This window comes from Canis lupus, chromosome 7 (assembly GCF_011100685.1).
Source record: "Canis lupus familiaris isolate Mischka breed German Shepherd chromosome 7, alternate assembly UU_Cfam_GSD_1.0, whole genome shotgun sequence".
Taxonomy (NCBI): Eukaryota; Metazoa; Chordata; class Mammalia; order Carnivora; family Canidae; genus Canis; species Canis lupus.
The window spans coordinates 3,919,856-3,934,790 of NC_049228.1; the positions used below are offsets into that span (position 1 = coordinate 3,919,856).

The following is a 14,935-nucleotide window of genomic DNA, read 5'->3' on the forward strand; positions in this document are numbered from 1 at the left end:
AAAAGAATTAGAAAGATGAATAAGATAAATTGAGTTGAATGGAAAGTAATTGATGATGTATAGTTAAGACATTTAAAATCACTCAGGAGTGTGAAGATATAGAAAACCAACCTAACCTAAATGTAGCGTGTGACTAATGTCATAAGCTGATGCAGAATTCACCAGAAACAGCGTTGTTCATTACTTTTTTGAAAAAAAAAATGACATTTTTCTTAAATTTTGTATGATCCTAAACAATTAATTAGATTATGGATCTTTTAAAATGAAAATTGAGACTTGTGACAGGGGCACCTGGGTGGCTCGGTCCTCTTGATTTCGGCTCATGGTCATGATCTCAATCGTGGGGATCCAGCCGCCTGTCAGCCTTGACACTCAGTGGGGGGTCTGCTTGAGATTCTCTCTCTCCCTGCCTCTGCCCCACCCGTCCCCCATGCATGGGGTGCACTCTCTCTCAAAAATTTTTTTTAAATGGAGATCTGTGAAATGTCCCACAAATGTTCATTGCATTATGCCTACAACTTAATATGCACTTATATAATTCATATAGGAACATGTAACACAATACATGATGTATAAGAAAAGATAATGATTCAATTTCATTATGATTATTGGTGTCAATTTCTGGTAAAAGCAGTCTAAGAATATTTTTTAAGATTTAATTTAAATTCTAGTTAATTAACATACAGTATTTATTTGTTTCAGGTGTAACAATACAGTGATTCACTTCCATACGTCACCTAGTGCTCATCGCAACAAGTGCCCTCCTTAACCCCCATCCCTTATTTCACCCATCCCCCACCCACCTCCCTACTGGTAACCAGCAGTGTGTTCTCTATAGTTGAGTCTGTTTCTTGGTTGGCCTGTCTTTCACTCTCTTTTTTTTCCCTTTGCTTGTTTGTTTTATTTCTAAAATTCCACATGTGGTATCTGTCTTTCTCTGACTGATTTCCCTTAGCATAATATTCTCTAGCTCTATGCATGTTGTTGCAAATAGCAAGATTTCAGTCTTTTTTTTTTTTTTTTTTTTGGCTGAGTAGTATTCCATTGTGTATATATACCACATCTTCTTTATCCGTTCACCAAGCTACGGCCCTTGGGCTTTTTCCAGAATTCAGCTATTGCAGTTTAAACATTTGAGAAATTCAATGCCAATGCATTTCTGTTGTGATGAGCACTGGATGATGTATGGAATTGTTGAATCACTACATTGTACACCTGAAACTGATATAACACTGTATATCAACTATCCTGGAATTAAAATCAAATGGATAAAAAACAAAGTAAAGGCACTTGAGTGAAAGTTAAGGATGGATTTTAACATGAAAAGTATGCATGTGCAATATTGCATTTCTCATATCAGTGTTGTATTCCATAAAAATAGCTAGATCATGTTTCAAATGTAAATATTTCACACAAGTATGTTGACATAATTCTATTTTCGCCTATGAATATTAATATATATGGTATTTGTTTAAAGATGTTTATTTAAATTCAGCTGCAACAAACATAATTCTTGGTCAAAAGTATCAAGCAATGAATTTCACATATTATACAGAAGATAACCCAGGCTGCAAAATTATAAACACCGTGTGAATCTAACAAGATAAGCTTGCTTGAAAATTTTAAATTAGATTAAATGAGCTTGAAAGATACGGACTAAACGTTAACATATGGAATATAAGATTTCCAAATGTTAATTTTGTTAACTTTCTTGTAGTAACCACACACACACATACTACATTTATGTCTATTTCTAGAAGTAAACTAGTAAACTATAAGATATATATGAGTAGAACAAGGAGGACATCTTGAGGTCATTCTAGAAATGTACATTTTATCCTTAGAGGCCACACACAATTTATGATTTAAAAAGTAGGTCCTGTAAACTAACTTAATATGTTCTGTATAAAATGTATTTTTTCTTCAAAAAAAAGGGCAAGGTTTCTCAAAAGCATTTAAATTCACTTAAAAGCAACCCCTTTCTCTCTTTCTGTTGCTGTCTCTGTCTCTCACACACACACAGACACACACACCCAAAGACTACAAAGAAGTTATTTTTTTGCTAAGTGATAGGTAAAATTTTAAAATATGCATAAAACTGTACAAAGTTTTTAGCAAAATTGTCTTAAATATGTTTCTACAGTAGTAAAATAGAAGCTTCTCACATATTGGTCCAATGTACTGCATTAATCCACTGTATATCTATTTTGTCCTCCTACTCCTAAAAAAACAGAAATAACACCTAATACAATGCTTGAGTCCTGTATATGTCTTTTCCTATGCATTTTGAGTTAAACCTGGACTCGCAGGACCATTGGCAGAATGTTCTGGCTCCTCAGGGCTACTTGTGACTTTAGTACCTTCATCTTCTTTGTTTCCTTCATTGGTCTTATCAGGAGCACCAGGAGAACTAACACAATTAGCATCCTGCTTTGCTTTGTCCACCAATTCGTTAGCAAATTCAACTTTATCATCTTGATTGTTGCTTTTCTTTATTTGTCCATTCTGGGCAGGATAGGTGTTAGCAATGACATCATAGAGGAATTGGTATTGCTCCTGGTAAAAAGAAAGAAGCAAGAAAGCGTATGTAATTATGATAAAGAAAGTGTATGTGATGATTTTTTATGTCAAGTGAAAAGCAGCAAGAACTAGTCGTTGACTTGAAAGTCTTGGATAACAGGAACTACTCTATGTTGTTATCAAAAGAGCATTTTAAATGGCTTAGTCCCCTTACAGTTCTAAAGGTCCTACTGCGGGGTAGTCCTCAAAGTTTGCTGTGGAGCAACATCAAGCATGTTCATACCCCTCACGCACCACCACGTGGTGTCTCCTTTCCATGGCCCACGAGGCCACTTTTTGTGCTTATCTTCTTGGTTAAGGCCAATGCATCCTTCATCTAAGTATCGTAGCAGAAGTCACTTGCTTCTGGAAGCCAATCTGGGTAGCCACAGATTAAATTTGGTGCTGTCATTCAGGCTCCTCGCATAATCTCTCTGTCATTTCGATTACTACATTGTTTAGTAAATCTTTGCCTTTTCCTCACACTAAACAGTGAGTCTCTTAATGGCAAATGCACATAACAGGCACTCAGTGCACTTTTAAAATCAATTATATGCCAGCTCAAGGTCCTGCCCGATTACATGCTGCAGAGATCTGAGTGACTGGTTAGGTTGATATGGTGACTAGTTATGCCTTTCCAGACTACCCTCTACAGATGATCCATGTTAGCTTGACTACAAAAATGCCACGCTCATTATCCTCTGTATCCACACCTGTTTGCAGTGTGGCTTTGCAGACCCTTTCAAGGAGAGGTGGAGCCAACTTTCCCATTCCTTGAATCTGAGCTGGCCTTGTGACTTGTTTAGATAAGGAAAATGCAGAGGAAGGCAGGTTGGGCCAGTTCCAAGCCTGTACCTCAAGAATTCTCACACACCGCTGCCTACTTCTTGGAACTCGGTTGCCTTTATATGAATATACCTAGGCCAGTCTTCTGGAGAAGGAAAGACCTGGTGTCTACCCACCTCCGTTGCCGGAGCTAAAAGCTAGCAGCCACCATCTGTTGGTAGTAGGGATCATTTTGGACAAGCCAAACCCTAGCAGACACATCAGCCGCCGCAAAACTATGAGCAAGCCTGGTCCAAACTGGCTGAAGTTGATATTGGCAGAATTATTCAGTTGCTCCAATAGACTATTGAACTATAATAATTTATTTTCTGTCCCTAATTCTGGGGTGGTTTGTTACATAGCAATACACATTAATACAGGAGTGAAGATGGAGGAAATTAGGGAATTCATGGACGTTTGAAGAAACGTTCTCCGTGGATTGCCACAACAAGTTGCTGGCAGGCTCTAATTAGTTCTTTTATTTATATTAATAATGACTTCATGTGACTTATGTAGAAAAGGAAGATAGAAAAGAAGACTAGAAAGGTGGATGGAAGGGAAGAAAAAGAAGTAGAGGACTGGAGAAGAGGAAGAGGAAGGAAAGAGAGAAGAAGCCATCAAAATAAGAATGCAAAACACTTCAAAAGCAACTGTGAGGTCTACTTACAAACGTGGGAACCATTCCTGGTCTAGCTCTGCGGAGAGATTTTACTACTTGAAAAACATCTATTACTTCTTCTGTTTCTGCGCTTTCCAAGAGATTTAACAAAGCACAAAATAGTCCTGTTTGCTGAGATCCATCTCTATAAAAGGAAGAAAAGTTTTAAAAGGAAAAAAATCCTACATTTTATGGAGAAAGTCATATGAGAATAAAAACTGAAAGAGATGGAATGCATTCTTCACTTCGTGTTCTCTTAAGAGCAACACATTTCTGCTAAAAGCATTATTTGGACAAACCTTTTCAGTTTGAGACTATAATAATCCTATAGTTTTTAAAAAAATACTTGTCTCAGGCTTTAAAAATATTTTGTTTTCTTCTGTTTAGTACCTTATGGGTTATAATGCATTTTAATTTACATCTGGAGTTGTAAGGAAGTTGCTAGGACAAGTGCCAGAATGCCAATTTGACAGATGAGGACGTCAAGATTTAGGGAAGATAAAGACATGCCTAGAAATCAATAAAACCAGAAATACTAGACCCAATATTTTGTATATTGCTAGATCGCCTGCTTTTTCTCCTTTCTTCTGCCTCTCTCATGTGTTTTCACAAATGTCCAGATTTCTGCGTCAATAGAAAAATGATACGTAGTAGAATTATTCATTAAAAAGAGGACAATTCAATGATTTACTTAACTGTAGGTAAGTACGTTATAATAAAGATTCAATGTAGAGAATATGTTATTAGCAGGATTTTATTTATGGCACGTAAATTTAGTTAAAGGACATAAAATAGGCTTTCAGCCATATCCTAGGAAACACATATAGTTTTAAAGCTTAACCTTGCCTTCTTTAGCTTTCTTTCTGCATAAATTTTCACCTTTGAAAATGCTGATAAAGGCTGAAAAATAGTGTATCTCTAAGGACTTGATAATAGTGTATGCAATTCTAATAATAGTAATAATAATAACAAAGCTTTCTCAAAAATTCTAAAAGCATCTTGCTAAATTTACATTTCTCATTTTACTTTATATTTTTCATTTTGCACTTACTTTAATATGTTTTATGTAAACATTTTATATTATGCATCCGTCTTTCAATATCTCTTATTTAAGGTAGATATGTAGGCATCTCTCACAGAGGAAAGTTAAGAGCCTACAGAGCAGAAACTAATAAGGTCAAAAATTATACGTATTATTAAAGTCTTTTGGGTGAATACATAACTTAAGAAATGTTTACCGAAGGAAAGCATTCATTCCTCTGGATTCTGTTAGTACCTAACAGAGTGGATCAATGCACATAAGCATAAATAAAATGTGGGATCCATCCATCTGTTCACGCATCCTACCATTCATTCATTAATTCACCCAGGACACATGACATTCCAGATTCAATGTTAGGCACTGGGAGTCAAACATGAGGTGACGCTGGCATTAAGAAACTTATAAACTAACACTAAAACTGTAGCATAATCACCGCTCTCATATTTCTATATAGTTAAGCTGTGGGAGTGAAACAGAGAGAGTGACGCCACAGGAGGCTTTCACTGTGGTCATGCATTTTATAGGTCAGGATAAAGAGAATTTAACAGGAAGTGTAAACCATGAAGTCAAGCATTGTGATGATTTTTAGAGAATATCTTATCAAATCCCACCCACCTGCAGTGAATGAGGAGAGGCACATTCTTGTGATGCTTATTCCCTTCAGTGGAATTCTTGGGAGATTTTTCTTTGAGAGCCTGAATCATAGAGATTAGTTCTTTGGGTTCTGCAGGAAGCTCATCCACATTCCAGTTATTATATTGGTACTGGTACACAGTCCGAGAATCTTTCCTCTAAAACCAGAAAAGAAGGGAATGTGAATTCAAGTCAGGTTCAGTCCATTTAATAATTTGATAGTCACACTTTGGCCACAATTACTTTCTTTTAACTCCTCTTAAAGTTTGATTCTGAAAACAGGTGGATTTTCCTTTGCTTTTAGAGAGTAATTTACATTTGTTTCTCTAGAAGATCAATTCCCAGATCAAAAATAGGTATTCCTGAAATGATTTACATACCTTGGAATGTCTCAGTTCAAATACACGGAGGGTATAAGCTGAAGATTTGTTGGTCTCTTTCATATCAACTTGTACATCTCCATATGTTTGCTTTCCTTCTCCCCAGTACTGAGCACAGGCTTCCTAAGAAAGAATAAGATTCAAGATTCAACAACTTCCACACAAGTGTTCTGTTTGCTTTTAAGGTATACAGTGCACCTCTTACTGTCTCTGTCTCTCTCCCCTCTCTCTTTCCCTCTATTTTATTAAGTGGAAATGACTAACTGTCTTCTAAAATGGAAAGCTGGCCATAAAACTCTAAATCTACCTTACGTATGTGGGGCGTCCACTCCACAGTACCTGGTGTTTCCTTGTGCAAATCAAGGGAACTGAGGAATAACCAAAGTGGCCAGGACACCACAGAGATGGCTCTGTCACCACTGGTGTAGGTCTTTGAGATTTGATTCTTCCTTCCATACCCTTATTTTCACCTCTTTGAGATTTATAGATTGAGCTGGTGTTGATCGTGACCACTGCAATCACAAGTGTCACTGCCCCTCCAGTGGTCCTTGAGAAAGCATCTTTGGGAGTTTTGTCTCTGTACCTTGAGGACCATCACCCTGAGCAGCTTTATATGAGTTGACTGTGTACCTAAGTAAAGGGTCAGACTGAAGAGCAAGTGAATTACAAAAATGTGTTCTCTCTCTGCAAATGGTCCTACACCAACTACAGTCTCACAACCGCTGACAGCAACAAGTGTTCCTGCCTAAACCAGCATTTGGTACCTGGCTTTCACAATTTAGATGAAAGAAAAGATCACTAGGATTCCATGCCGGAAATCTGAACATGTTATTTCTTTTTTAAAAAGGAAAAAGAGGGATCCCTGGGTGGCGCAGCGGTTTAGCGCCTGCCTTTGGCCCAGGGCGTGATCCTGGAGACCCGGGATCGAGTCACACGTCGGGCTCCCGGTGCATGGAGCCTGCTTCTCCCTCTGCCTATGTCTCTGCCTCTCTCTCTCTCTCTCTCTGTGACTATCATAAATAAAAAAATAAAATAAAATTTAAATAAAAAGGAAAAAGAAAAAAAAAAGAAAAGAAAAGAGAAAGAAAACCTAAAATAAAACAGGTCCTATGTTCAGGGGTAGGGAATTAAAGAAAAGAAAGAAGGTGAAGGCATGTTTATGAGAGTATTCATTAAATAGGATTTAACATATGCCACATAATGTGCCACAACTATGGAGCGTCTACTACCAATGAGATTTTGATAACTCAAGGTATTAAGGAAAAGATCAAATACACAGCTCAGACATTAAGCAGATCAAATGAGATCTTAGGTTCACCTCCAACTTCATAATTATAAATATTATATGAACATAAAGAAGGCATTTTGTAGATAAATTTTTCAGGAGTTCTATTTAGCTAGAAGAAAAGGATCAAAATGGGAATAGAGGACACATTTAGACATATGGAATGCCACTAAATTAAGTCTCAGTGATGAAAATGAAATGGTGTCAAGATTCAGTCAGGAAATCTGCTTCTCCAGAATAGAAATTATGGAAAACATTAAAAAAATGAAGAAAATGGAATGATATATGAGGGTCTGGTTATTGAAGATCTTAAATATCACACTGAGGAGTTTGGTTTTCATTTGAAGAAAATAGAAGGAAAATGTGTCTGTTGCTTGTTTGTAGCAAGCAGTGATGCTGGGCTTGCTGTGCACTAGACGATCCACAGACGGAGTGTAGGACCAGAGAAAGGAGGGCAGGAGAACCCAGACATGAGATGCCAACTGCCAACACTTGGATGGAAGATGGGAAGAATGAACAAAGGCAACTTTGTGACAGAAGGGTCAAAAATCCTAGGGTAGAGCAATCAAGCAAGTCATCCGAGAATAGAGAATGATATTTTATGACAGAAAGACAAAAAAAAAAATATTCTTAAAGACACAAACCTGGTCTCCATCCTTCAGCTGTGTCAGCATAACAATGACTTTGACTTTTCTTTGGAATATCATCTGCCAAAAGTCACCAATGGTCTCTTTTAGGGGTCCCTGAGCAGCAATCATCACTTCAGGTTTCCAGTAACTCTTTAAAAAGAGAGGGAGAAAAAGATTCTTTTACTCTCGCTCACTGATGAGAGAGCAATGGATTCTTAAAATAACCATTTGAAAATATCGTCACTTAATTTGATATCAATGTTGTTACATAAAAACCCTAAGATCCTTAGGCCCAAGAAACAGTATGATGTCTATATTTATTTAATTAATATCTTATTTCATTAATGATAATACTTAGCTAATAATATGAAGTCAAGTTTAGAACATCTTAACAAAACAAGTTTTTTTTTCCAAAAAGAACTAAAAAAAGTAAATGTGGTTGTAAAAAAAATACATAATTATTTGATCCTCATCATGTATCTAGTTGATGTCTACACAGTCTTATGATAACTTTATTTATTTATTTATTTATTTATTTATTTATTTATTTATTTATTTGTTTTGATAACTTAGATATAAACTAATATTCTATAAGTGTGTTTTAGAAAAATTTGGAAAATAAATCCAACTTGGTATATATGCAAAAAGTATTTTTCCTTGTTAGAATTCTATTTACTAAAAAAAGAAAAAAGGTTATGTGACACAGACTCATCTAATAATTTAGATAATCTGAATGAAATTTTTTAGCTATGCAAATATGCAAATTCTTACTTGCCTACAATTTGTGTATCTGAGTAAGTATAAACATTTTCAAATACTTGTATTTTCTCAAATTGTATTATTTTTCAAATTCGTATGAAGAGTCCTATTGGTCCATCAATTGTAACTAATAAGCATTGTCTTATTTCATATCAACACATTAAGTTTTAATATCTTTAAGTCTTTCAGTAAGTTAAAATATAGTATTAAAAATTGAGGGACACCTGAGTGGCTCAGTGGTTGAGTATCTACCTTCAGCTCAGGTCATGATCCCAGGTCCTGGGATTGAGTCCCACATCGGGCTCCCTGTGAGGAGCCTGCCTCTCCCTCTGCCTCTGTCTCTGCCTCTCTCTCTTTCTGTGTCTCTCATGAATAAATAAATTAAAATAAAATTGAAACTTTTGTATCAATCAATATATAGTTATGGCCAAGCTCATCATTCTTTTAGAAAATCACTTAATGAATGGCCATAAAAATATAGATTTTTTTTACAATGTATTTCAAAATACATTTTTTAAAGGGTTAGATCTTGGGCTTTGGAAATTTAAGTACCTACCATAACAAAAGACGCATTGATGTATCTACTTGTTTCCTCTGAGTCACTGTCATCATCAGAAGATTCATCTGAATCATGCTCACTCTCTTTGCTCATCTCCAGTTCATGTTTTAGTGGCACTCTGTTAAAGTCATCTATGTAAGATAAATTAGTAGTAAGTCTTTCTTTAAAAAAATTCAAATCTCTGCTTGATTGTCATGTGAAATTAAAGAAGTGACAGATTGCATTATGCAAATGTACTGATGTACATGAAATGAGACCCTACATAAAATTCAGTTCATATTGATAAACAAATTATAAAAAAGAAATCTAAGAAAAAGAAGCTTTCAAAAAAGTTCCTAGAAAAAAAATGGGATAAAACACCATGTTAAACAACAAATAGATATCATAATATTCCATATGATCACTCAATCTTTGACATACCTACTTTCATTTTCCATGAAATATCATCATTCTGCTAGATATGTTTAAAAATACATATATAAAATTTTAAAAATACATAGCTTAGGTAAAAAATCTAATTTCTCTATTATATCCCACTAACAGCAAATTAACAACCTTAGTTAAAACGGTATCTCAGTTGATTTATTATTTGATCAAAAAAATTATTTAGTCCATAATTTCTCACTGTTTTTCTATTTCTTTAGTCTATAATATCCTGATCAAGTGATCTGATTAGCTACATCACCATCAATTCCAGATTTTGAACGCATATTTATAAGGACTTCAGAAATTAACTAGGTCAACCAATCTTTAATATGATGTATTTGGTTGTCTAGTTGATTAGCTTGGGTTATATTTTCTCCATGCTAATTTTAGTTTATGCAAATGAATAAAATTAAAGTTGTACCAGATATAGTCCTGTAATATTCTTAGGTAACAGAATTCAAGTATTGAAATTGTACTTTTGTTGATCTACTAAACTTGATGATTAACAGTTTGCAGGGTACTTTTTATCTACGGTTAATCTCCCAGATAGGAGGAAGGGATAAAAAGAAAACAGAAAGGAAAAAAAGGAAGTAATGTTTGCTATTGGCAATTCCCCTGAAGCAAATACCTGAAATTAGCTAAAGATGAGAGAGAACTAGTAAAGAAGACTTGGCCTTTTCCCTCTCAGCTTCAGAGGTTATGTCTTTCTGACAGCCCATTTCTAAAATAACTGGTAGAAGGAAAATACTGGATTCAGTTTATCCTCCAAAGTCTATTGTAAAGGTTTGGGGTGCAAAGTGTTTGCTATAATTAAATTTAAATAGACAGTTATTTTTTACTGTCAACCCAATGTTGAAAACTTGCTTCAAAATCATTTGTGTGTGCACATCTTACATTAAACAAACCTGAAAAAGAGTTTAATTTTATCTGATACCAAAAAAAATAACATAAAATACTCTACATACATGGAATGATGTAAGAATTCCTGTTTTTGCTTTTATTTTGTTCTTGATTTCCAACATGCTGTGTCCTCCAGCTCCTATATGAAGGAAGTCTCTGAGAGTGAGAAAATAGAATGGAACACCATTGTTAAGATGTGAGTAGTGGTTTTGTTTATTACTATGGCCAAAGATGTTCCCTAAAGAAAAGTATGTCATTAAGGTTTGTGAAATTTGTATGCATTCCTTATAGTTCATAATTTTTAAGTTTGCCTCTGAATTTTTCCTTTTATTTTTTTTCAGGCATTTAATATTTTTGAATTGGCAAGTTTGGACTCAATGCATCCAATTTTATAACAAAATAGGTTTCCTACTTAAGAGCTGCTGGAGAACAAAACAGTATGGTTTGTTCTTGTACAAGTTGAAGCACTGTACAGATGGTGATGATTATCCATATTGCAGCGGTACATCATTGTAAATGATGAGTAATAAACTCTCCAGATACAGAAGGCTTGTCTCATGCTTCCAATAATTGATACTTCATTGGTTTATGCCTTCCCTACTGCTTTCCCTCCCATTTACAGTAGCTAATCAGTCAGCAAGACTTCTCATTTCTGCTGGTGAGGTTCTCAGATCCTCTGGCTTTTCCCTCTACTTGGTACGTCCCACGTTCATTTCTCACTTGACAACATCAACAGTTTCTTAACTGGCCTCTTGATCTTCAATCTCACCTGCTCTAATCCTAACTCTGGGAAACAAACTAAGGGTGGTGGAAGGGGAGGTGGGCGGGGGGTCGGGGTGACTGTACAGGCACTGAGGTGGACACTTGACGGGATGAGCCTTGGGTGTTATTCTATATGTTGGCAAATTGAACACAATAAAAAATAAATTTCTAAAAATAAAAAAAAAAAACAAAAACAAAAAACAAACAGAGTCCCACAGAGGCTCCTCAGCAGTCTTTACGGGTGCATTCTTGATGGTCAGGCCAGCCTCACCCTTTGATGGTCCCCTTCCACCTCAGCCACACGACCTCCTCAACTCTGGGAAGAGGCTGAGTTGTCCGTTCACTCCGTGTGTCCTGTGCCCACCCTTTTCCCTTATTGTCGCTCTGCTAACATCTACTTGCCTTTGAGCTATCAGCGTGAATGTCATTTCCTCTGGACGATCTCTCTGCCTACAGCCCTGTCTTCCCATTAGTCCTTAAATAAATATTTGTCATGCGGATGAATAATCTAAACCAAAAGACTGCATCATATATAGTTTAGTAGGATTTTATACACGCACAAACATACGTGCATATGGATGTATGTGTGGTCTATATATGTATCTTTTAACATGGTGCGCTCTTTCAAACTAATCATGGCATCCTGTTTCAAACCCCATGCATTGCTGTGTCACCGAGTGAATGAAGACCTCATCATGGAATACCAGGCCACTTGAACTCACCCCAATGAACTGCATGAAGGCTGACTGCCTTGGAAGGCATCACACTTTTTGCTTGTCAAAATGGTCACCCAGTGGCCCCTGTCCTCCCACCAATACCCAGTATTATAGATAAAGCCAAAGGCTTACCTTCATTTAAGACACAAATGGTTTTTCACACCTCAGTCCCTGCAACAAGTCTCAGCCCCAATGCATTGTATTTGCTAGAGCTCTATTACTGAATAATTACCTAGATGGTCCTCCTCAAATGCAACTCAGTCTCTTACATCTCACCAGTCTCTGGTACTCAGGGTCTGTCAGCAGCAAACTGCTATCCATCTTAATGCTTATCTCCCAACAGGTCCCTTCACCTATTATTTCTTGGGGGAGGGGGAGGAGGAAGAGGAAGAGGAAGGGTGGGAATGGGGGCCTGCACACCAGGTAAAACCTGAGTGTCCCTTGGGAGCACCACCAAAAATGCAACAGTAGCTCTTTTTAAAAAACACTGAATTCCCCACTTATATCCCATATATATCACATCCAATGTGCTGTTTCTACATGTAAACCGTTTCTATTCATTTCTCCTTCAAAAAGCCCAACTGCTTTGATTTTTCCCAACATCATGCCACATTCCTTTGGCTTTTCTTAGAGGCTTCGGGTACGGATTACTGGATCACTCCACTTCACTTAGTTTTAGATTTGCCTAATTTGTCTCCCCAGATCTGTCTGTCATCATTCTTGGTTACTTCAACATTGACAAGGATGATCTATGCAACTTTCTGGTCCATTCTTAGCTTCTTTACCTCTTATCATCACCTTTCCCTCCACTCTTCTGCCATTCATGTTTCTCCATCTAGCTTTGTAAGAATCATTTCAAACATTCATTTAAAAATTACAATTTCAACCATCTGATTATTGAAAATTACCTCTTTTCTCCCTACTCCTTTATTCTAGTATCTTCAGCCTCTCAAGGTGGGATTCTATTAAAACCTTCCACATACTGGCCTTACTACTTTCCTTATGGACCCCATGCCCTTCTCTGGCCAGTTTTCTCTGTATCATCCACCACTGTATCATTCATGTGCAAACACCCTCTATTTGTCTGTCTCCAACTTTCAGTCACTTTAAGAAATTCTAGATGAGTTTAACTCAACTATCTGTATACACAGCCCCTATTTTCAATGTTTCTGTAGAAAACAATAAAACCAACGGACTCTCTTTAAATTCATGACCATACATTTCAAATGACCCAGCAACAATTTCCAGCAATCTACTACCTTTGTCTAGGGAGACTGCTTTCCTATGTTGATATAACTGTTTCATATACTTTTCCCTTCCTCAAGCATAAGCTCTTCTTTTCCCTACTCATTCCTGTCCCCTTGAACTTTTAACTGATGATTTTGCTACATACTCTCTTAAGAAAAAAAGACAATTGACGAGAACTGTCTTAACTTCCTATCACCAGATCTACCAAGTAACCTACATCTCTCCTCTTATTTTCTGTCTTCCTTTATGAATAATTTCACTGTTTCTATCAGTTACAGTCAGTACCTGTGACCTGGGTTACACTCTATCACCATGTCTACCTGCAAACCACTTTGAATCTCGTGCCCAGAACTGTACTTGACACAGAGCAAGTACCAAGTCATATTTGTTCAGTCACAGAATTTACTCTTTTCTTTAGTGACTTTACATATGAATGTTCAAGTTACAAGTATTTACAAACAGTATCTAAGTATATGCAGTTTAGCAGGGTGAGCGTACTGAAATGTGGTTGACATGTCAGCTAAAAGAACAAGAAAACAACAATTAAACGTCCTTCTACTCAAGACTACTCTGGGAGCCTGCTAGTTCCTCCAGGATACCATGGTCTTCGGGTGGATTGTGCTACGTGGTGATTAGTGTATGCTCCACCTCCACCAGCACCCCCCCTTCATCCTCTCTTTGAACCAAAACGTTAAACAATTCTGCATCTGATTAAAACCATGTTCCTGGTCTTATAAACTCTCCAAGTTGACCAGTTGGGTAGTTTACTGAAAGTTTCAGTACACTGGGAATCATAAGAGAAAAATGATAAAAAATTTTTTGACAACTGAACAATTAATTTGGAGATAGTTAAAAGAACTCTGAATGAGCGAACTACATCCTAAGCTAGCTTTCAGAGTAATGGCCCAATAAATAGGGTAGGACACATGTATTTATCTTTTAGTTTCTGTCTACCAGCTTCAGCCAGTTAAACTTCCTAAGTAGTCATAAACTCCTCTAATTATTTCCTTTACAAACCAAAACCAGATGTCGTTTTAAAAGGTGAGATGCTACATTGCCTTTGGCGGACCAATTTTGTGGGTATATACTATTATTTTGACACTTTATTATATACCAGCTTAATGAGGAATGGTTAAAAGTGTGGGCTGAAGACATGCTTGTAGATTAAAACAAGTCTCCTACTTAACAGCCGTGTGTTTTCAGGTATTTTTCTTAGACTCTCTGTCTTAGTTTCCTCATCTGTGCTCTGTTGGTTATGGTAAGGCCCAAATTCGAGAACCATGTCAAACATATAGTGCAGTGCTAGAAAACAGCCCTCAATGAAAGCTATCCATAACTATCATTATTGCTATCGCTATTATTACCTGGAATTCGGCCTCTAGTGGAGATGGCTCACTGGGCGGGTCTCTTTTCTTCATGTTCAATAGATATGGGTGTAATTCAGACAAACTCACTTCTGTCTCCCCAAATTGGTTGTATTCCACCAAGGCTTGATGGATCAAGATATACTGGGCCTACAATTTCAAAGAAAAATGTGGATAATTAACTGATAAT

General features: G+C 36.6%; 1 protein-coding gene across 5 annotated transcripts in view; it reads right to left on the minus strand.

Moving 5' to 3' along the window:
• Positions 1-1,466: 1,466 nt before the first annotated feature.
• PTPRC (protein tyrosine phosphatase receptor type C) overlaps positions 1,467-14,935 on the minus strand; it is a 126,297-nt gene continuing 112,828 nt past the window's right edge. For all 5 annotated transcript variants that reach the window (XM_038541956.1, XM_038541955.1, XM_038541954.1 and 2 more), the window contains 8 exons: positions 14,746-14,895; positions 10,721-10,811; positions 9,327-9,460; positions 8,027-8,161; positions 6,098-6,220; positions 5,700-5,875; positions 4,052-4,187; positions 1,467-2,556 (listed from right to left, as the gene is read on the minus strand). In XM_038541956.1, coding sequence (XP_038397884.1) covers positions 2,278-2,556; positions 4,052-4,187; positions 5,700-5,875; positions 6,098-6,220; positions 8,027-8,161; positions 9,327-9,460; positions 10,721-10,811; positions 14,746-14,895 — 1,224 coding nt within the window. In that variant the 3' untranslated portion in view covers positions 1,467-2,277. The remainder of the gene's footprint in view (positions 2,557-4,051; positions 4,188-5,699; positions 5,876-6,097; positions 6,221-8,026; positions 8,162-9,326; positions 9,461-10,720; positions 10,812-14,745; positions 14,896-14,935) is intronic.